The 23,222-nt window shown below is 36.7% G+C and overlaps 1 protein-coding gene across 1 annotated transcript in view; it reads right to left on the minus strand.

Moving 5' to 3' along the window:
• The window catches only part of ZFAND3 (zinc finger AN1-type containing 3), a 318,409-nt gene that overhangs the window by 52,652 nt on the left and 242,535 nt on the right, over window positions 1-23,222 (minus strand). The window contains exon 4 of the mRNA XM_077754868.1: window positions 5,445-5,510. Coding sequence (XP_077610994.1) covers window positions 5,445-5,510 — 66 coding nt within the window. The remainder of the gene's footprint in view (window positions 1-5,444; window positions 5,511-23,222) is intronic.

Raw genomic sequence — 23,222 nt, forward strand, 5'->3', positions numbered from 1 at the left:
AAAATGAAAGGAAAAGGAAATGGAAAAGGAAAGGAAAAGAGAAAGACAAAAAAAGAAAACTTTTAAAAGTAAAGAAAGCAAGCAAGGGATATACAGTTAAATGAAAATAACGTGCTTCTTGCATTAGAGTGGGATTGATGATACTTTCTGCAAAAAGCCTGCCTTGATGTTTAATGGGACAGTTTCTAGTCCCATCTGCTTTCATCTCAGGCGATACTGTAACTCCCTTATGGCCCCACAAATGGTTATTTTACTTGCTATTCTACTAATTATAATCACATTTTAACATATACACAGCATTTAAAAACCATCATTTTTCAAGTCTATCAAAGAGAGTATTATTTACTCAACATACCTGCTAGAAGAAGAGTAAAAGTGAATGTAGATATGGTAAGCCAAAAAGCTGTTGACAGTACCATTAAGTTTGAAAGTTACCTATGACTTTTTCCTTATTTTACCTTCCAAAATAAAGGGGCTATAAAATGAAAAAACAAAAGGCACGTAAGAGCGGTGAACTAGGAAAGGGAAAATTTCCTTTTTTTCATACACTAAGTAGTCTACCCCTTGATATACTTAACATAGCATAGAGTGAAGAGTTGGTTACTGTCCCACCTGGAAGGAGCAGGGTCGTTGAATTAGTTACAGTTCAAGAGTCCTAGTGGAGAGAGAGCATTTCTCCACAAAGATTCCAGACAAGGCATGGTTCTATCAATTACAGCTTAAAATTTAAGATTCATCAACTGCAAGCTCCAATAAATGAAATGCAAAACAACTTATTTCTTTTGCTGTAACTCTGTAAAACAAACAAACAAACAAACAGCTACAGGCCTTTAAACAAGAAATCCTACAGAAAGGCAACAAATTTCTCTCCTGTCCCACAAGGCACTTTAAACATATAAATATGACCGCATAAAATATTCACCTAAATATCCAAATACCTTCAAATAAAACTGTCTAACATCATAGCTTAGATTACAACATTTTGGCTTAAGGTAGAACTTCATAGAAAAGATGAAGGACGAAAGGGAATCTTCTGGTGGTCTGTTACCAAAGAAAGTGAACTATTTCTTTCATAATATACTCACTCTTGGCAAGAATGCTGTGAGAATTAACAAGGGAACATGTGTGAAACATTCTGAGCTCTTGGAAGAAAGGTAAATTCTCTCTAGTAATCTGAAAGTATGAAATGCTTTCACTCTCACATTCTAACCAAAAGCAACCTGGGACTTGGCACATTTTCAAGTCTTTGCTGACTGTTGATATTACAAAACCACATGCACCTTCACTTCATTTTTCTCTGCTTGAATACCACAATGATCACACACACACACACACAGACACTCTCTCTCTCTCTCTCTCTCTCTCACACACACACACACACGAGAGAGAGAGAGAGAGAGAGAGAAAGTTTACTATTCCACAGATTACAAAGAGTCTAAATGTTAATAGTTCTATGTGGCTAAAAGCCAGCATCTAAGGAAAAGCATTTCTCACCTAGCTCACAAATACAAACTGACCTTTCATTTGCCACTACTGTTCCTTTTTGTAATCTGCTTCTTAGACTCACAGTCCTCACAAAGCAATTTCTAAAAGAGTTCCCTCTCTCACTGCGATGGCTGCAGACCAACCACTCCACACCACTGTCCATCTCTCTAAATTACAATATCCACTGATCAAAAAGTAGTCACCTGAAATGTAAATAGAGACATAATCAACCATTCAGGCTTACACTCAGGTCTTGATATATTAAAACCATTTAATAATGAGTCTGATGCTAGCCTCCATATCTAATTTTCAAAGCACTAAAAAGAAATAACATATTTACTGAAGAGGTCACTAACTTTTTTTGAGTGTGCACACCTAAGACACTTAGCTATGTACCTTTAATATGTTTATATATATTAACAAATACATATATTTCTATGTGTATTTGCTTGCTTTAAACTATGTGCATGGACTAATATACAATTATGAAATCAATTTGCAAAACAGAAATTTTAAAAGGCTGACATAAAGAGCTTGTACTATTTTCTCCCTGTACTTCAGAGGCTTTATATATTGTATGCCCTTCTTCAGGGACCACGGACTTAAAGAAACACTTTATTCTAGACTAAGTACATATTCTTTTTCTAATTTGACATCACTATCATGCTAGAGGCTGCTTTAGGTCCAAACTTGTATGGTCAGATTAGCTGGGAAGAGTCTGTATAGTCTAATTCAATGGGTCTCATTCTATGGCTCCTAAGAAAGAACATGTGGATGTAAGATAATCTTTTACTAATCATCTATGCCTGAAGCCTGTGTTCTGAGAGACCTTTAGGAGAGCTATTGTTTCAGTACCCATTGTGGCAGAAGCACTACAGGGCATGTGTTAGAGGCAGGAGTCCTATTCTTGAAGACTTAGACATAAAGAATACAAGACACTCCAGCAACATAACAATAAATAATTGGTAGTGATTTACAGGAAAAATGGCCAGAATCCCCATGATGAGCAACTGCTAATTTCAGGACGGCAAGATGGAAACAAAGACAGTCAACCTGTGATTCTCAAAGCAAATCATTTAATTTACCTCAGAAAATCAGAAAGTTCTGCCCTCTAAAGTCAAGGCCATTGTGTAAGGCTGAAGTCATCCAGCTAGCTCAAGGAGCCTGAGGGGGGCACAGATAGGTTTCTTGAAAAAAAGTGAAGGTGGCTGAACTTGATGGCCTTTAATGTCCAAGCTAAGAAATCTCAACTTTCTTTCAGGTTTTTTAGGAGATGACCTGCATGTTGCATTAATGTCCTTCCAAGCCAGAAATTCTCAATCTCTTTTTAGTTAAGAGGTATGTGTTCGCCTAAAATGAGGCCTAGAAATGTATGACTAAGAGTTCAATGCCTCCCTTATCATTTCATTTGTGGAAACCTAAAAATATTACCCTCAGTTCCTAACATAGTACTGACATGCAACAAAGAATGTGATCAATATAAAATCAATTAATGAAACTAGACATGGGAATACACTCTGGTAAATTCTAATCTACTCCTTTTTGCCTAAACTACCTATTAATGTAATATCAACACCATCAACACCACATGTATACAGTTGGCAATCATATACACATAATCTTTAGTGATTATAGTATGACAGCACCTACCATTACTGAAGATCTATTATGTGAGCTTTATGTATATTATTTCTCACATCAAACCTAGGAGATAGATTCACCATCCATTTGTTCTTACAGACAAAGAACAAATTTTGAGAGATTAACTTACTCAGAATCACATTTTGTAAATGGTCAGTCTAGGATCTGACACCAGATCTGCTTCTAGAACTCACTTTTTTTTTTTTACTTTTTTAAGGAGGCTTCACACCCTGAACTCACGACCCTGAGATCTAGACTTGAGCTGAGATCAAGATTCAGATGCTTAACTGACTCATCCAGGCACCCTGTAGAGCTCACATTTTTAAAACTACTTCATAATATGCTATGTTTCAAAATCCTGTGTTTCTCTATTTCCATATTTCATCAATGATATGCTTTTCCACAATCTAGCTGGAAGTATAAGTAATTACAATAAAATGCAATATGTGGTAACGTTATATAGTGGAAAACAACAATGGCTTTAGCATCTCAAAGATCTGTGTTCAACAAACTGGTGGTTGTGGGGGGAAGGGCGGGCAATGGGTGAAATAGGTAGTGGGGATTAAAGAGTACACTTAGCATGGTGAGCACTGAGTGATGTGCAGAACTGTTGAATCATTAAACAATTGCTTCAGTTTCAACTTAAGTGTTGAATCGCTTCAGTTTCACGAATCTGAACTACAATAACACTGTATGTCAACTATACTGGAATTAAAAACTCAATTAAAAAAAAATGAAAGATCCATGTTCAAGTCCTGACTCTTACTTAATAGTAATATTACCACCCCAGGAAATGCGTAACTTTCTGAGTGCCCATTTATGTCATTTATAAAACAGGAATAATTATCTTGTAGAACTGTTCTGAAGATTAAATGAGTATGTATGTAAAGCATATTGAATGGTACCTAGTAATGCAGTAAGCATGCAATCAACATTGTTACTGTGTTTAGATATACAAAACAGGAAAGAGATATGCCTAGAAAATAAAGCACACAAGTACATGAGATCCAGGAAGGGTTCCTACTAGTTTCAGTGTCTAAGCTGAGCACGAGTCTCCTTCCGGAGTGTCTGAGAATGATTCCCTGACCACCTCAACATGTTAGTAATGCCAATGGTAAAGTGCGCCCTGAGATCAAAGACTGAAAGGAAAGAAAGACTAAAGTGTAGTGTGCATGTGAAGTGCTGGACGCGAGCGAGATCAAAAGGCTCTGAGTGTTTCCCAGCTTCTGACCTCTTACTGGCTGGTCAGGATGGCCTGGACACAGCTCTCTTCTATCTTAACCACGAACTACTGAGGAGAGCCTGGGTGCTGGGCACAGGAGGGATGAGAGCATGCCAGGACTATCTCACACCTTGCCTCAAAATGGGTACGGGAGAGGAAAATTAAGTTCCTCAGAGTTCAATGCCTAGATCTTACTCTAAAACTCTGCAAGGACAGGCCTATTTTAGGTTTAACATCAAAACTATGAGCATTTAAAGGGACTGAGGTTTCAGTTTAACTTTGTGCACAGAAATAGTTTGTGCTATTTCTATTGAGGAGTTAAAAAGACTTTTATGTTTCGAAAAAGACTTTGACTGTGACCTTTAGAAAAACAATATAATTACTTTGGCTCTTCCAAATATAATCTTAAAGTTATTTTAAATAGCAGGGAGCATTATTAGAAAAAGCAAATATTGTTTAAAATAAATGAAGCTGCAGACTAAGCGAGCAATGGGCATTACAACTGCTCTTTAGAAAGCTGTAAGATTCATGACTTCATGTCTAATAAAAATGTCACAGATGCACAAAGATGTTTTTGGGATTCAATGCATCTAAAAAGAATGATTTCATCATACCCCTGGCTTTAAGACAAGTGGAAGAAATGTTCTAAAACTATTAGGATACTATAATCATCAAGTTAAAAAGTTGACAACTTCTTTCACCCTCCAGCCTCCACTATTTAAACAATGTTTTTTTTTTCCAGTAGGTCCAAGACTGAGACAAATTAGATACATGCCAGAAACTAGACAATTACTTGTATTTTTTGTATGTTTCATGTCTTAATAATATTCCTCAGACACTAGGAAGTAGGTAAATTTTCATGTCCACCTTCTTGGTTCTAGCTGCCAGCATTAACTCACTCTGACCTCTAAGAGCACCACTGTGATCCCCTGTTCACTCTACCTCCACTCCCAAAACTTAGCACATAATATATCACCTTCACAACTGATGGAAGAAATTAGAGAGTACCCTGGCAAAGACACCATGTTTAAGCCAGTAACTAATTTCTGTGAAGAATCCAGGTAAGAATGAATCCAGGTAAGAATGGTGTACGTACCTGTACCACAGGGTCTTTTGGTTGGTGTGATTAACGAGACATGAGCTGTGTCTGTGCATGGCCCACCTAGAAACAGAAAGGCAGGCACATCAGTCAGGACGTATCTTCTACATGCCCGAAGCTCCTATCCTGGATAAAGAGAAATCTAAAAAGGCAGGGATCAACCTGCAAATGTGCATGAAGAGGGGCAGTAGGAAAGATGGAGGTAGTACCAGAAGGCTAATTTCTAAGGACCTAATTTTAGTTCAGCATTTTAGACTATACGTCCATATTCTTTCTAAATAACAACATGCTTTTCATAAAAAATAACTGAGTTCCATAATGTTCACAAGTTAAGGATATACTTTTAACTAGAATTCCAATGCAGGTGAGAGAAAATTACCCAAAAGTTTGGGAAGATGAGTTTTTCCACAAAGCAGTAAGCAGGAGCACTCCCTCTTAAGCTGATCTTAGCGGTCACCCTACCTTTGAATTTACTGTAAAAATAGCATTACTCAAAGAGAGGGAACTCCCAAAGGAACAAAAAACACTGCTTTACAGACGAAATATAGATCATTTTAATATATAAAGAGAGCATTACTGAACAAGGAAGAATATCTACTTTAATTCTAATATGATAGGAAGAAGGGCCTTTATGGAATCTTGTGAACCCAGAGATCTGGGAGACAGGCATAGTTCAAGAGTATGCAAGGGATATAGTCAGTTACTGGGTGAAGACTTGAAAAGCAGAAATTTTATTCTGCAGAATTAGGACCATCAATAAATTCTTAAGTTGATATTGATATATATACTCCAATACTCCCATGTTGGAGACCACACCCTACCTTTTGAAATAGGAAGTTACTGTACAAACATGAGTACTAGTGGTTCTTGACATGCCCTAGGAAGGGCAGTGGTGGTGATCATAAAGGAATAAAACATACAGGCAAATGTTACACTATTCTGAAAAGGTTCCTCAGGTGATGATGACTAGCAAAGGGATACATAGTTTCTGGGCACAGCTGTAAGCCAACAATGACAAGAGTTCATATCACTGAAGTTACCCAGTGAAAAGGAAGGAAAGGTGAAAGAGCTCTGAGCCCTATTCCAGAGTTTATGCCACCAACATCCACAGGTCTAGGGACCTGGAGATCCCACCTAAGAAGTTTATCATTAGTTCCACCCTTTCCTACCCCAACGCCATAAGAGCAGCCAACCTTAGTGGGTGTAGGACGACACAGAAGAGGAAACAGGAGAAGGGAGGAAAAACCAAGCAAGTGTATTGTTAATATCAAACAGCACTTAGTAAGTCCTACTATTTGTCACCACATGGGTTAGTCTCATGCTCAAACAGTTTATATCTTGTTAGGAAGACAACATTTGTGTACATAAAGAGAAAAAAATACATGACAGCAAAAAAGAGCTGAATGGGAAATGACCAAGTGCCAAAGAATATGGAACAAATAATAAATGCTAAATGTAATCAGGAAGAATGATATTCATCATTAGCCAGCATCACCAGGAAATACTTCTCAAGAATTTGAAAATGAGGCTAGAATAAATTGAAAATTAGAAAGGCCAAAAGAGCAAGACATTTCAATTGAAAATTTTTCTACAAACATCACAAATATTAGAGAAAGCTCAACATACTAAAATTCCAGAGTCCAAATGGGCAACATGGCAAACAGGCAACATGAAGAGTCAATGAGCTGCTGGAAAACCTGATACAGATCCCACATCCGTAAGAACCCTCTAGGCACTGGCTTTGATAGATCCATAAACACACTTGAGCTTTTTCCTCCATGTGAGGTTTTTGATTTTAGTTTTGTTTTTTGTTGTTGTTAACCAAAGCATTTTGATTTCTGGGAAGTGATAGTCTGTTACAGAAGACTCCATTTAAAGTCCTGCAACTACACCCTACTTGCTCAGTAATCCTGGGTAAGTTTAACTAAAAATGGGCATAGTAAACTGCCCATAAGCCACAGTGCTGATGAGATCATCTATACAAAAAGACTTCATAAATTATAAAGCTTTATATTATGTATCATCACTTTCTCTTCCACCAGATTTTATGCTCCCAAGAGCCAAGACCTACTTTGTCATCTACTCTTAGGTCATGACAATGTCAACAGTGGGCAATTAATAGTGTTTATTAAGTGACCACTCCAAGCTACTTGATCAAATTGGGAGAGTAATGTGCATTTTTTAAAACCTTTTTTTTAAAAGTGCGGTATTACATAAAGAAAATGAAACACTAGAATGAAGCACATAAATCTTAAATAGACACACTGAAGGATTTTAACATATATACTTGCATTATATATATGTGTATATATATAAACAAATACATACATAAACATATATATACATATATATATGTGTGTGTGTGTATATGTATTTGCATAACCATTAGATAAAAACACTAGGACATTTTCAGAATCTGGAAAGCTCAAAGGAGCATTTTCAAGGTAGAGATTCCCAGACCCAGACTCTGGAAATTTTGATGCAATAGGTTCGGGTAGGCACAGGAAGTAATTTTAGCACACATTTTAAAACCAGCTAAACACAATGTAAATATTAACAACCCAGTCAGTTCTAATCTCTGATAACATTTTCTTTAACTCCCAGCTCAATATCTGGCCAAGATCTCAGAGCACCCACAACATTGCAAGCTGCACAGAGCACAAGAGTCAACAGCAGCATAATTAACAGAATACTTTTTTAAAAAGGACACAAAATAATTCATCCAGTAAAATTATGAGAGAAGGGAGAAACTGGTCACATCAAAACCCCTAAAGAAATTTAGCTAGGACTCCTGAATTAACACTCCCATGTTTACAAATGTAATCTCTACCTCAGTCTGTAGACTGAGAGCTGATCTTTTTTAAAATTCCTAATGAATGAATTTCTGTAGGTTTTGGCAAATACACAAATAACTTTAAGGCTACCTAGCATACCTCAACATGCATCATCATGAAAGTGTTCTCCAGAGAGCTTGTTAAACTAACAACCCAATCCAATGTATTCACTACATTATAGTAAAGTACAAATAGAACCATAGTTGAGCCAAAACAAATTGACAACATGAGTAACTGGCAGTGATAATATATCCCAGCTTTGATAACTGGACAATATTATAAACAGAAACCTTGGAATTAAGTTTGGTCTGGCAGACTATAACCTATGAAACTTTTTAAAATCAAAAACAGACGCTTATGAGCACTGCACATACATTCTACACTAATTGTGCTGTCATACAAAATTCCTTTACTCTCAAATAAAAGGAAGAGTCACAGGAAGATACTATCTACCTTTACACAATTACAGGTCTTCCTCAACTTACAATGAGGTTACATCCCAAAACTCCATCATGAGTTGAAAATCGCAAGTTGAAAATGCATTTAATATACCTAACCTACTGAATATTCTAGTTAGCCTAGCTTGTTTCTTAAATGTGTTCAGAACACCTACATTAACCTACAGTTGGGCAAAGTCATCTAACACAGAGCCTATATTAAAGTAATAAATATCTCATCTAATTTACTGAACAGTGTACCAAAGGTGAAAACCAGAATGGTTGTATGGGTACAGAATAAGTCTACGTGTATTGGCTGTGGACCCTTGTGATGGTGAGGCTGAGGGCTGTGCTCACCGCTGCTGCGCAGCATCATGAGAGGGTACTGTACTATATATAGTACAGTAGCCGAGGAAAGAATCAAAATTCAAAATTCAAGTATGGTTTCTACTTAACGCCTATGGCTTTTGTACCATCATAAAGTCTAAAAATCATCCTAAGCTGAACCACTGTTAGGTCAGGGACCACATGTAATTCCAAATCAACTCTGTTAAAATGAATGCNCCAGCATCATGAGAGGGTACTGTACTATATATTGCTAGCCGAGGAAAGGATCAAAATTCAAAATTCAAGTATGGTTTCTATTTAACGCCTATGGCTTTTGTACCATCATAAAGTCTAAAAATCATCCTAAGCTGAACCACTGTTAGGTCAGGGACCACATGTAATTCCAAATCAACTCTGTTAAAATGAATGCAGAAAATTAAGGACTACTCAAGGGGAATCTTCAAGGTTTTGTCCACAACAATAAAAATATAACATGGGTGCCATGTGGTTATAGCCAACAAAATAATTTTGAGAGCTGATGGTGAGGGTCAAAGTTAGGGCACCTGTTCCATCAAATAATGGAGTTGGTTTTCCTTTACTGGGCTTTCTAATGCATGAGAGAAGGGCAGCATATGGTTCTTTGGCCCTACCACCTCTCCTTTCCAAGCAGCAGGCAGACAGAGATAATAACTGAAGAGCAAGGTGAGGAAGCCTCTTCAAGACTGGGTTGTGTAAATGAATATAACTGTGTATGTGCATGCATGTTATGTGGTCAGTGGGATCACGGTTAGGAAAAGAAATGTATTTCAAAGCACAGCATGATTCACAACATTACTATCTAGTCTACAGTAGTGGCAATTAAGTTTGGAAAAATAAGTTTTGGGTTTTTGAATATTTAAAAAAACAACAACATAAAATTCCTTGTTTAATGACAGGCTCTCTGGCAATTCTGAACCAGATGATATGAAGATAATTCAACCTAATCTTTTAGACAATCACTAAGAGTACTTTTTTGCTTTCTTTTGCTAAAGCATATTAAATATCTGATTTTTTTTTCAGACTTCTTCACTATCTGCAGATATTTACTAATAGACTATAATTTTGAATTTGATATTACATCCAGAGGACTTTTTCGTAAGTTTCAACAAATTTAGAGTCTGGAACTTCAAGTAAATAATGTCTGTGGTGGCTTGTGATTTGTGACCAGAAGTCTGAATACACTATTTTGTCTTCTAGGGATGTTTCTATTCTTGTATTAAAGGTGTCCTACATAATGTAGCACTATGGATTCCATTTGCAATTTCACATGACAGGCGTGAAATAAAATTCTTCAGCTGTATTCCCAACAAGAAATCTTTATACTGTTTCCTATAAGGTAGTGGATTTTCTTGGAAAAGCAGTACTAATTTCAGTCCTATACAGTTGAAGACGCGGGTCAAATCTGCATACTAACTTCACTGTAACCTGCAAAACCAGGAGGACTCAATGAAGGTGTCCCATTATTTATGAACACTCATATTTCAAGCTGAAGCTGAAGTAGAACTCTTAAATTTTCTGTCAGCTTTCTATAGAGTTACTGAGTATGTCAAAGAAACCTCTAAGGTACCCACGTAGTAGTCAATCCCATAGACTGGTTGAAGCCTGTGACTCAAGGAGGAAGCAGAGAACATAGGAGGCAGCTGCGTTTAGGATGGCAATCATCTTAGGTACTCTAAATCTAAGCTGAGTAAATACAGAAAAATAGTATTTCTCCTTAACCTTGAAAATCGAGATGAACAGGGGCACCTGGGTGGCCCAGTTGGTTAAGGGTCTAACTTCGGCTCAGGTCATGATCTCACGGTTTGTGGGTTTGAGCCCTGCGTCGGGCTCTGTGCTGACAGCTAGCTCAGAGCCTGGAGCCTATTTCAGATTCTGTATCTCCCTCTCTCTCTGACTCTCCCTTGTTCATGCTGTTTCTCTCTCTCTCTCTCTCTCTCAGAAATAAATAAAAAACATTAAAGCTAAAGAAAATAGAGATGAACAATCTATCCACAACGGCTCTGTTAAAACAGATGTGATAACTGGTTATTTTTGGCTCCTGGATTCAACAGCCCTCATTGGCTGCAGGTATACCATGTGTTAAAAGCACATCAATTAAGAAAAATGGACTGTCAAGAAGTCAGTCAGCTAAAAATTGCAAGAAGCTCGATAATCAAACAAATATTCTACTATCAGCTCTTTCATGGTAACTGCAAAACATTAAAACATAAAAATAGCCATTCCTTTTGCAAATTTATAACACTTCAATATTCTTGCTTAATTAACATGACATTTACATAACAGTATCTAATTAATTTCCAACTAAAGGCACTGTAGGCTAATTAGAAATGCATCATCCTTTTTTAACCAGCTTGTCAATTTCACTCTATCATAATCTGCACACTGTTTACCTTGCAGCATCTCACTTTCCTAGGCTCAGTGTTCAAAAGGTAATCTCTGACAACAGATTCAAGAGATACAATTCTCCTCCCTGTCAAGAGATTTATAATATCTTATCAAGAGTTTTTTGATGAGACAACTCAAAAAAAAAAAAAAAAAGGCAAAAACAAAAAACCTATGCAACGGAGATAGTGAAATAAACTCTACACTGTCTCGTGATGTGCCTGTATTAAGAATGTAGGAGTTCCTGGGTGGCTCAGTTGGTTAAGCGTCCAACTTCGGCTCGGGTCATGATGTCAGGGTCCGTGGGTTGGAGTACTGCATCAGGCTCTGTGCTGACAGCTTGGAGCCTGGAGCCTGCTTCCGATTCTGTGTCTCCCTCTCTCTCTGTCCTTTCCCTGCTTGTGCTCTCTGTCTCTCCAAAGTAAATAAATGAACGTTAAAATGTTTTAAAAAAATAAAAGATAAAGCATGTAAAACTATCTTTAAAGTATTCAAAGAATCTGTATTTCTTCTGCAGTAAGATATTCCTTCTCTAAAAGCCTTCAATACATACAGAGACACTTAAAATGGTAAGAAATGACCAGTAAGAAATGAACATCAAGGACAGATCAGAATGTACAAGAAAATAAGTCATCTCCTTCAGAAAAAAGTCAACCTCACCCTAAACCTGCAATTCATGAATTGTTTTAATCAGAAAGAACACAACTAATCTGTCTACATAATTGAGTTTGAAAAGCACCATCGATTAAAAACAAGGATACATAAAGATATAATGAATGGGAATCTAAGTTTACAGAAAATCTTCAGCACAGATAATAGCCCTCCCATTTCTCCAAATGAAACTTTCAAATTAAACTATTTACAAAGCTTGTTACAGAATCTAAGTGTTAATCCCTCCGTCAGAAATTCTAATCCTAACGTATTGCATGATCTCTCACACCATTTAGATCTAAATTAGGGATTCATGAGAAGGGGATTTTCAAAGTGGGTCAGAAGTAGCAACTGATAGCTGTCTATTCTGCTTATAAAGGGCTTCTCAACAAAATTTCAAAACCATACTACTCTCGCTCCCCGAAATAATTATAGCGCTGGGCAGCTCTGCAAATGTTAGGATATGTTTGTGTGTGGGTATGCTTATTAGCCTATTTGTTCAAAAGAAATAAAATTAAAAATTCTCCCATACCACTTTCCCCAGGGAACAACACTACAAGCAAAATTAAACCTGTAATGCTTTCTATTCACCTAGTACTGATGGACTCTTACAGGAGTTAAAGTGGACATCCCTGCTGGGGCCAGAGAATGTGTTTTGGAAGAAATACTCTCATGACCCAGCAATGGCCTTAAATGGAATGAGCCTCAAAGGCAAGGGTAAAGACTGACTCACTTTAGTAATCTAGCATGTTAGGTTTTCAAAAATATACTTTCCACTGCTAAATGAAAATGATCCAGGCCAAAAGCAATTACTGAACATAAATAACTATTCAGAAGGGAAATGGAACAATTTTAAATATAGTTGATTTCTCACCATATTTACATGTTGATCTAGCACAGCAGTTCTCAAACATTTTAGTCTTGATAACTTTTTACACTTAAAAATTATCGAGGACACTAATGTGCTTCTGGTTATGTGAGGCATATCTATTGGTATGTACCTGATTTGAAATTAAAACTGAAAAAATTTAAAAACATAGCTTCATTTAAAATTCACAAAATAATTACATGTCAACATAAAAACATACTGTTTTAGAAAAAGCAATTTATACCTTTTGAGAATATTATGATATGTTTTACAGGAAGACATCTGAATGTTCATCTGCATTCAATTTTAAACGAAGGGTATCAAGAAAATCCACCCTTCACACAGATACACAGTGGGAAGAAGAAGGACCCTATGGACCCCTGAATGGATCTTGGGGACTTCATAGGTCCTTTGGCCACACTTTGAGAAGCACTGGTATAGAACAAAAATTAATCTAAAGGTTAATATAATTTCCAACTTCTCCGTACTTTCCTCATATGTCAGTTGGTTTACTCTGGTCTTGCAGAGAACAACTGGATGCACTAGTATTAATAAAAGTAAAACATTTAGCCCATTCTCAACAAAGTGTTAAATATTTTGAGTAAATAAAGGCAAGGGGTAATAGAATAAACTCTATGGTCATAATTTCAACCCAGAACATTTTGTTTCTGCTAATACAGGAAGAGTAAAAACATGTTTCAAGGAATTAAAAAAATTCTGAGCAATTAAATGTTTGATTTCAGTTTTTCAGATGTGATCTCTCACCCAGAACTCCTTACGATCAAAACAGAGCTTCCAATATATCACATCCAAAATGTGATAAAGTACAACAGCACTGAAATAACACTGAAATTCTAAGACACCAACTACCATCTTAGGGATCTAAACTAGAACCCCTGTGGGGCACCTGCGTGGCTCATTCAGTTAAGTGTACGACTCTGGCTCAGGTCATGATGTCGCGGTCTGGGAGTTCAAGCCCTGTGTAAGGCTCTGTGCTGACAGCTGAGAGCCTGGAGCTTGGTTCAGACTGTGTCTCCCTCCCTCCCTCCCGCTCTCCCTCCCTCTCTCTCTCTTTCCCCCTCCCCAGCTTGCACTCTCTCAAAAATAAACAAACATGAAAAACTTAAAAAAAAAAAACAAAAAAAACAGAAACAGAAACAAAAACTGGAATGCTTTTTTGAGAGGTCCAAATATCACCTGGCTAATAGTTCTATTTTTTGATACTTCCTTCTCTCTGTGATAAAGCTTATTTAATATGGATATGAAATCAGGAACTGTCACTTCTTCAATTTAGGCTTCAGTTCTGACTATTTACAGGCATAACTAGTGCCCAACACAGATTTCTGTATTTGCATTTTATCATCAACATGAGCATGAATCTCATAACATTAATGGAGAAACCACTCAGCATTATAAGAGCTTTTATTTTTGACATCATATTTCAGTTACCAAAGGTGCTCTCCTAAATCTTGGCCTACATCAGCAACTGAAAGGCTGCAATGCCATCCCCAGAAAGGGAAGTAACTTGTGCATGTTCTTCATGAGACACTTCAGAGAAAATGGAAAAAGACTTTACTTAGGCCGCAGGTATTGCCCTGTGGACATTTAAAAAGAATTTTGAATGCAGGTGCCTTCTTCCTTGGCTCTTTGGTGAGCCTCTCCTATAGGCAGCTGGACCATTGCTGGCAATGTGTTCACAGTGACAATGAATGTAAGGTACCTGCATCCAACCTTCTACAGAAGCAAACGCAAGCAAGTCTTACCAATGGGACCTCTCTTTGCAAAAACAGTCACAATTTGAATTATGTAGAGAAGTGTTTATGTGGATATTTTGAAATTTAAAAACTTCCTTGCAAAGATGGCATGCTACTGTTTTTATTAAATAAAAAAATTGTCCTTTTGATAGATCAGAAAGTGAAATGGTTTATGAAATTACAGAGCACGTGAATATAAAATGTAAAGTTACATGTAGACACTTTCTGGCACTGGCAGCTCTGAATTTTAAGAGAGAAGTTCACAAACACAATTAAAATATAAGGTCAGAATAACCACTTTTAACACATCCAAATAGATGGTCCCATCAGAATATGATTTTTTCAGCCAAGCACTTCTATCATAATAAAGCTCAGATTTAGTTTAAAATCAGCACTGTCACCCATTACCTGTATCAACGCAAAATAAAAATATGACAACTGCAAAGGGCTAAAACTGTGTGAAATGTAAATGTTCACCGTGACCTTTACTTTCACAGCAAAGTACAGGATACTTCACTTAATAAGAACATAAAACAAAAATCTGCATTTGCAAAGAGGGGGGCAGTGATAATGTTGCTTCAAAACCTAGTCTGAATCCCAGTAACTTATAATCTCATAGGTGCCTGAGAAAATTTTCATGGGAAATAAACTTTTCAGATTTGCAGACTTGTTAAGGGACCCTGAAAAATGAGTATTTAAAATCTGCTAGTCTTCTGTTAGGCAAAGGGGAATCCTAAAGGGGGAAATTCAAGTGATAAAAGAAATACTTATAAGCAAAAACTATTCCTTCACAGCAAGCAAGTGGCTATCTGCAGAGTTTAAAAAAAAAAAAAAAAAGACAGTATTCCATTATTCCAAAAGCTCTGGTGGATAAAAGAAATTAACTGTCACTACAACTAGGCAACTGAATTTCAAATTTTGGTAGGAAAACTGCCTTTTTGAGTGGCTTCATCTTGGGGTTACTTACTGAATGCACAGTCACAGAAAATAATAAAAGAACATTAAGTAGCTGTTTCAAATCAGGTTTGGGCAATAACATACTCCTCTTTAATGTGCCAAAACACATGAAGTATTTTTCCAGAAGTAAGAATTAGAAAACTTTTCTAAGTATTTAAATCAGTAAGCATTTATGGAGTACTGCCTTGCCAAGCAAAGTGCTGGGTGCTCTGGGGAAAAGCAAAGCAACATATAATAAAATCTCTGCTAATTCTGGATTTACCCTCTAAGTTGGTACAAGGAGATGACATTATCGCATCAGAGAGGTAACCAAAACAATATGCAGTTAGATGTTACAGGTAGGCAGTACAGGAATTCCTTGGAGGAAGCAATTAGGGTGGATAAAATGGTTTTGAGACAGCTTCTAGGAGCACGACTAAAAATGGTAAGACAAGTGAGTGCCAAGGCATCTTCTGAGGACACCAAGGGTCTAGCATGGTTCAGAGCTGAACATCACTGTTGAAATGGGTAGCCAGGTCTGATACAATCAATGAGGATCCAGATTACAGGGGAGGATGCTTGATACAAAATTAAGAATCTAAATGACCACACAGATGATAAGCCAATTAAAGAATTTGCTTTCGTGTTTAACATGTATCAATGGGAGGCTCTTTTGACAAATTTATGGACTAGGACAAGAGTAGAAGATAAGGCTGTAATGCTGTAAAAACACACTGGTGGCCGTGACAACTTCCCAGGCCTTTAATATTTCTCCATTAACTAGAAGACCATAAACAAAGACAAATTAGGTAATATAACCAATATCAGTGTAATTAAGAAAGAGATTTAGTTTGAATACTTGGTATAATATATATTCTAAATCTAATAAGTGAGCGACACCTGGGTGGCTCAGTCAGTTAAGCATCCGACTTTGGCTCAGGTCATGATCTCACGGTTCACGCCTCATGTTGGGCTCACTGATGTCAGCACAGAGCCCACTTCAGATCCTCTATCCTCCCCTCTCTTCCCCTACCCCCACCTCAAAAATAAACAAGCATTTTAAAAACATTAAAAAATAAAGTTAACAATGAAAGTTATGCATTCCAAGAAATTTAGAAGTCTAAATGAAATGACTGTTTTTATTAATATTATTAAAACTGACTTTAAATAAGGTAGACAATATGAACAGTCCAACATCAGATATAAGGCCAATAAGCTTTATGAATAACTTCTTCAAGCTTTCAAAGACTAGATATGTTACATAATATGAGAATATAAGACAAAAAGCTGTTTAGAGCACAGGAAAAGATGAACAGCTTTCTATAAGATTAATGTAACTGATTCCAAAACTAGATAGGAATAGCATGCCCACCACATATAAACAGACATATACACATAATTAACTCACTTATTAAAAACGTGTAAAATTTTAAATAAAATTAGCATTTTGAACCCAGCAGTATACTGAAAAAACTAGTAGGGCTTAATTTGGGGAATGCAAAGACAGTTTAATCCTGGAAACCCATTAAATTAAGACATTCCATATTAAAGGAGAAATCCAAATGATCATCTCCAAAGATGCCCCCCCCCAAGTATTTTATAAAACACTCCTCTCTGACTTAAAAAAGGTTAGCAAGTTATAAATAGAAGAATTTCCTTAAACTGATAATAGCTACAAAGAACCCCTACCACAAATACTAAATTTGCAAAATGCTACTAGAAGTAGTCTTGTAAGAAATGCTGAAGATTTACAAGAAGAAAACGATAGGTGTTTACTCAAAAATATATAAGGCTTGAATAAATGAAGACAAAAAGTATTCCTATGAAAAGACCCAACAGTGTATTAAAATGTCAATTATTTCCAAATAAATCAATATAATCCTAATCAAAATCACACTGTAATTGTTAATACAGCTTGACAAGCTGACTATAAATTCATCAAGAAGAGAAAATACAAACGAATAGCTAATAAAATTTAGAAAAAAAATAAACTAAGGGGGACTAACTCTACCAGATATCTTTACATACCACAAAGATATATTCCAGTTTTAGGAATATACAAGTAGCCAATGGAATAAAATAAAAGGGCCTAAGATCTGTGTTTATATATTCATGGTATTACAAAATAGGCCTATTTAATAAATGGTTTTGAGATCACTGATTCTCCATTTAGAAAAGTTATAAAGGTAAAATCCTATACCTCATATCATGTACAAAATAAATTCCAGATGGATTCAAGAGCTAAATATAGAAAAATAAAAATTATAAAAGCATTAAAATACATTAAAGAATTTTTTTAGCCCTGTAGCAAAGAAAGCCTTCTCAGAAAGACACAAACCTAGAAGACAAAAGACCAACAGACCTGACTTTAAAAAACCTGTAAATTTTCAACTAAAATATCAGACACCAAAATCAAAATTAAAAGCCAAGTGACATACCAGAAGGAAACATTTGCAAGATACATAACAACGATTTATGAGCTCCTACAAACCATAAAGGAAAAGACAGTTAAATAAGCAAAGCACAGAGACAGGCAAATCACTGGAGGCATGAACAGTTAACAAATGTGCAATGATGCTCAATCTCAGTGTCAGGAGATGTCAGGGGAATGCCAGTTAAAATGAGCCATTCTTTTGCCTACTGTCTCCTTCCCTCAGAACACCTACCAATGGTGAAAGTATGGGAAACACTCTCAAACACCATTCTTAGGAGTATATTTGATAATGTCATTTTGGAAATTAATTTGGGCCATGTATATCAAAAGTTAAAAAATATACATTCTGACTTCTTAGTTCCTCCTCCATGTATTTATCATGGAGAAATGACACATGCACCATTAGTCATGTACAAAAATGTCTACTTCACATGGTTTATAGTAGTGAAATGTTATAAAGTATCAAAAAAAAGAAAATAATAATAAAAATATGAAATACTACGCAGCAGCTTAAAATGAATTAGGCAGATCTTTATATGCTGATCTGACAAGATCTCTAAAATATACTGTTAAGTGGGAGAAGTTACAAACAATAAATGAAATATGCACTCATTTGAATAAAAATGAAAAAAATTGGGGCGCCTGGGTGGCTTCAGTAGGTTGAGTGTCCAACTCTTGATTTCAGCACAGGTCACAATCTCAGGGTCATGGGTTTGAATGTCAGGCTCTGTGCTGGGCATGGAGCCTGTTTAAGATTCATCCTCTCTCTGTCTCCCTCCCCCCTTCCCTCCCTCCATCCCTCCGCCTCTCTCCCGATTGCATGCTCTCTCTCTTAAAAAAGATTTCTAAAAATGAAGAAAATCATTACGTATGCAAAAATATATATAACTTAAAAAAGAAAAACCCAAAATGAATAAACAATGGTTATCTCTGGAAAGAATGGGAATTTAGTGTGATTTGGGGGTAGAGATATAAGAAAGTATTTTCACTTTCTATTCTACATAAACCTCTATGTCTTTGCTTTACATGTGTATTTAAAAAATAGGATTTATAAATCTTTTAAGAAAAAAAAAGCCAGCAAATGAGTAATTTAAAAATCACTGTTTTTGCTTTAATTTGGTCTTTATTTTGACTACATGTTGAGGGTCACATGATCCTATAAAGTGCCTCAATAAGTTTCAAGCCAGATAACATTATGGAACAGAAATAATTTCATAATTAGTAAGAAAACACTGCTAAATGGCTCAAGTCCTTCAGCTTTTTGACAGGGATTAATTTAATGATCCTATACATTGATTCCCGGTAAATTACAGCCATTCAATCTGATACAAGCATAATACTATACATTATACTGTACTGCAAAGTATCAATCTTTTTAGTACAGTGCCATAATAAAAGCAGCATGCTTTATAGAATCAGCTTCCAGGATAAATAAATGCACTGAAAAAAAAATACCTTTAAATTAAAATCAAAAGAGACATTTAAAGTTTGGGCATTCTTCATTATGGGAAAGAATCTTCCACTTTGAGACTATTATATATCAGAAAAGCTCCATCTGTTGTATAATTATCTCTGATAAACGGCCTGATGCTTCGAGCTTCATTAGAGAAAAGGGAAGAGAAAGACACATACAGAGAGAACTGGGAATAAATCTCCCCACCATATTTCACTTAAAATCAGCCCAGCAGGAAGTCATAAAGTATTTTTTTAATAGGTAATATTTTCTAAATGTTCTACTAGAATAAGCCAGCCTGTTTTGCCCAATATCTATCTGGTCTTCTGAAGTAGGCATAATCCAAAAAAGGGAAAACTAGTTTCACTGAAAGATTATTAGTAATTTAATTGGTAAAAACAAACAGTCTAACTACTTGGTGGCTGTGATATTAATTTTCGAGGAGACAGATAAGGGCCTGTCAGGCAAGAATGAAGACTAGTAGCCAGTGAAGCCCAATGCATGTTCCAAGACCCAAGGGCAGTCTAGCAAGGACATCTGTTAAAATGTGGTACTATTTTATTTTACTTTTTAAATGCCTGGGGGAGCTAGGGTATCACTAGGAACCAGTTTCCAAGGAAACAATGGAAATCTCTTTATTCAACCAAATTAATTTAAACACAGATAAAGAATGTTCTCAAATTTCTATTTTGGGAATCACTGTCATAATTAAAAGAAAATCCAGCCAGCACTCAGAAATGAAGCTTTAATCATTAACAATCTTCATTAACATTCCAGTTAGTATGGTTCTCACTTTTTCTGTATATTTTCTTTTGGCTATAACAAAAGCATCTCTTGTGTAGATGCAGTAGAGAAGAATATGAAAACTCTTGAGTATTATGGATAAAAAAGGCCCAGAGCTGAGTGCTAGTCTTGTCATGTGACTCATGGCAAATTAGCAAGCAAACCTTTTCTCATGTGTAAAATAGGAAGAACAGCAGCCCTGCCTACATTGCACATGGTCAGGAAGATCTTAGGAATATAATGTTTGTTAAAGTGCTCTGTTACACAGGGGCTAGCAAACTTTTTCTGTAAAGAACGACTGGGTCTTTGCAGCAACTACCCAATTCTGCTATTGTAGTGCAGAAGCAGCCATAGACATAGTACATAAATGAATGAGCACGGTCGTAGTGGGCCTGGGAAAAAAAACAAAGCCCAAAACCCAAAACCCAGGTAGGCACGCACATCAAAAGTCTCCCAAACATGTTTCCTTGTGACATGCTCAGGATAACAAGAAAATTGATTTATAAGAGAAAGAAAAGGGCATTTTTTTTTCATCTTTTAAGTCTAATCTGATAAGACTCTGACTTAAGGTGACCAGTCAATATGCCCCTCATTTAAAAATAAAACAGCAACTAGTTCCAGTGTTCTATCTGCAACTTGACATTATCCTTTCTCCCTTTAAAAGTTGGGTCAACAGAAGTAGCAGTGCTAGGAATTTACCCAAGGGATACAGGAGTGCTGATGCATAGGGGTACATGTACCCCAATGTTCATAGCAGCGCTCTCGACAATAGCCAAAACATGGAAACAGCCTAAGTGTCCATCAACTGACGAATGGATCAAGAAGATGTGGTTCATCTATACAATGGAATATTACATGGCAATGAGAAAGAATGAAATCTGGCCCTGTATAGCAACATGGATGGAACTCGAGGGTGTCATGCTGAGCAAAATAAGTCAGGCAGAGAAGGACAGTTACCATATGTTTGCACATATAGATGGATTAGGAGGAAGCTAACGGAGGACCATAAGGGAGAAGGGGGAAAATAGGTGGGGAGAAGGAGGGAGGCAAAGCATGAGAGACTCTTGAATGCTGAGAACAAACTGAGGGCTGATGGGAGTGGGGGAGATGGGCAGGGGGGTGATGGGCATGGGGGAGGGCACTTGTGGGGATGAGCACTGGGTGTTATAACAATAAACTATTTAAGAAAGAAAAAAAGTTGGGTCAGGGGGCGCCTGGGTGGCTCAGTTGGGTGAATATCCAACTCTTGATATTGGCTAAGGTCATGATCTCACGGTTTGTGAAATCAAGCCTTGCCCAGGGCTCTGGCGGACAGAGTAGAACCTGCTTAGGATTTTCTCTCTCCCCTTCTTTCTCTGCCCTTTCCCCACTCTCTTGCTCTCATTCTCTCTCAAAATAAACAAACGTTAAAAAAAAAAGTTGGGTCAAGAAACAGAAGTACAAATCACACTTTATCTCCTCTATGAAAACCCTGGAAATTGGGAGAACAACAAATAAGTAGCAAAAGCAGAAAGGTTATTTTGTTCTTCTTAAGTATTTATGTAACACTCCTTCCTCTGTAGTTTACATTTGCATGCAATGTCCTTTATACTATAAATCACTACAGAGACAGGAAGTTATGGTGTGATGCCAGAGATCCAGGCTACTGTGATCTTGGGTAAGATACTGAACCATCATCCTGTGCCTCCATCTCTACACCTGTGAAACAGATATGGTAACCGTCCCCACCAAACAGGGTAATTATGAAGATAAAGTAGGTTATTGCAGATAAAGCATTTGGAATAGTGCCTGGAAGTTGATGAGTCTAGTGTTAGCTGTCATCATTATTATAGCATTTAAATACAATGACAAGCCCTTTGGTCACTCTTGAGTTTTGTTCACACTGCTTTTTTTTTTTTTAAAACAAGTTTCTAACGGCTTAAGTTCCACAGATTGTTCTACAGTCACATAATGATGAGAGAGGAAGAGGTATGTGTCTGTTCAAACAAACAAACAAAACCCACTATTTGGAGCTTTTGGATATCTGTGTTATTTGACCTTCAGTCAGGTTTTAAGAAATTCTTCTGGATAAAAATCTGCCCTGTTTCTTTGCTTTACACGCTCGTCAGTAGACTTGCAGAATTTATCTGCAGTCTTTTTAGAACAGCACTAATGAACCCACACTCTCACCACCTTTCTTTTCATATATTCATTTCACAGTGAGAAGTAAAAAAGCAGATATAAACAATACCCATTCTCTTGATTATTCCAGAAAAGTAAAAATTTTCCACAAGTCCTGAAGACACTTCCAGTTCCACACAGTAACAACAGATCCACAATTACTGTACAGTTAACAATTATGTAGTACTTGGATTTGCAACACAAACCCATTTCCCAGCAACTCCCACACCCTACGTCTCCTTACTTCTATGTAAGAGAAGCTATGAAGGGCCGCCGATGAAATTCTGGTCCCTTGAGGTTGCTAAAAGATCAACAGAAGTAATCCCTTCCTCCTGTTTCTCCACCCTGCTTCTACTAGGTAGAGCACAGCTGAAGAAATCTCTAAGGTACCTATAGATCAGGCTGTCTACTCTCACCTGGGTCTTCACTGCTACTTGGCAACCACCATAATTATCTCATGTTGACTTATAATGCATCCACCCTAACACTTTAACAAACCTCTCTAGTTTTCTCACCCCTATATACTCCACCCACAAACAAGACCCACAGTTTTCAACCTCCTTGAGGTAGCAACACCCACCTGAGAAAGCTTTTGCAAATGACATGCTTATTGAGCACTGTTTCTGCTGCTGCCTTCCTTACACCCCAAAATTCTTCTGAACCAACTTGGGAGAATAAGCCAGAATCTCAGGGAGAAACATTTATATTTGAAAAAAA

Source organism: Crocuta crocuta, unplaced genomic scaffold (genome assembly GCF_008692635.1).
Source record: "Crocuta crocuta isolate KB4526 unplaced genomic scaffold, BGI_CrCroc_1.0 scaffold132, whole genome shotgun sequence".
Lineage (NCBI taxonomy): Eukaryota > Metazoa > Chordata > Mammalia > Carnivora > Hyaenidae > Crocuta > Crocuta crocuta.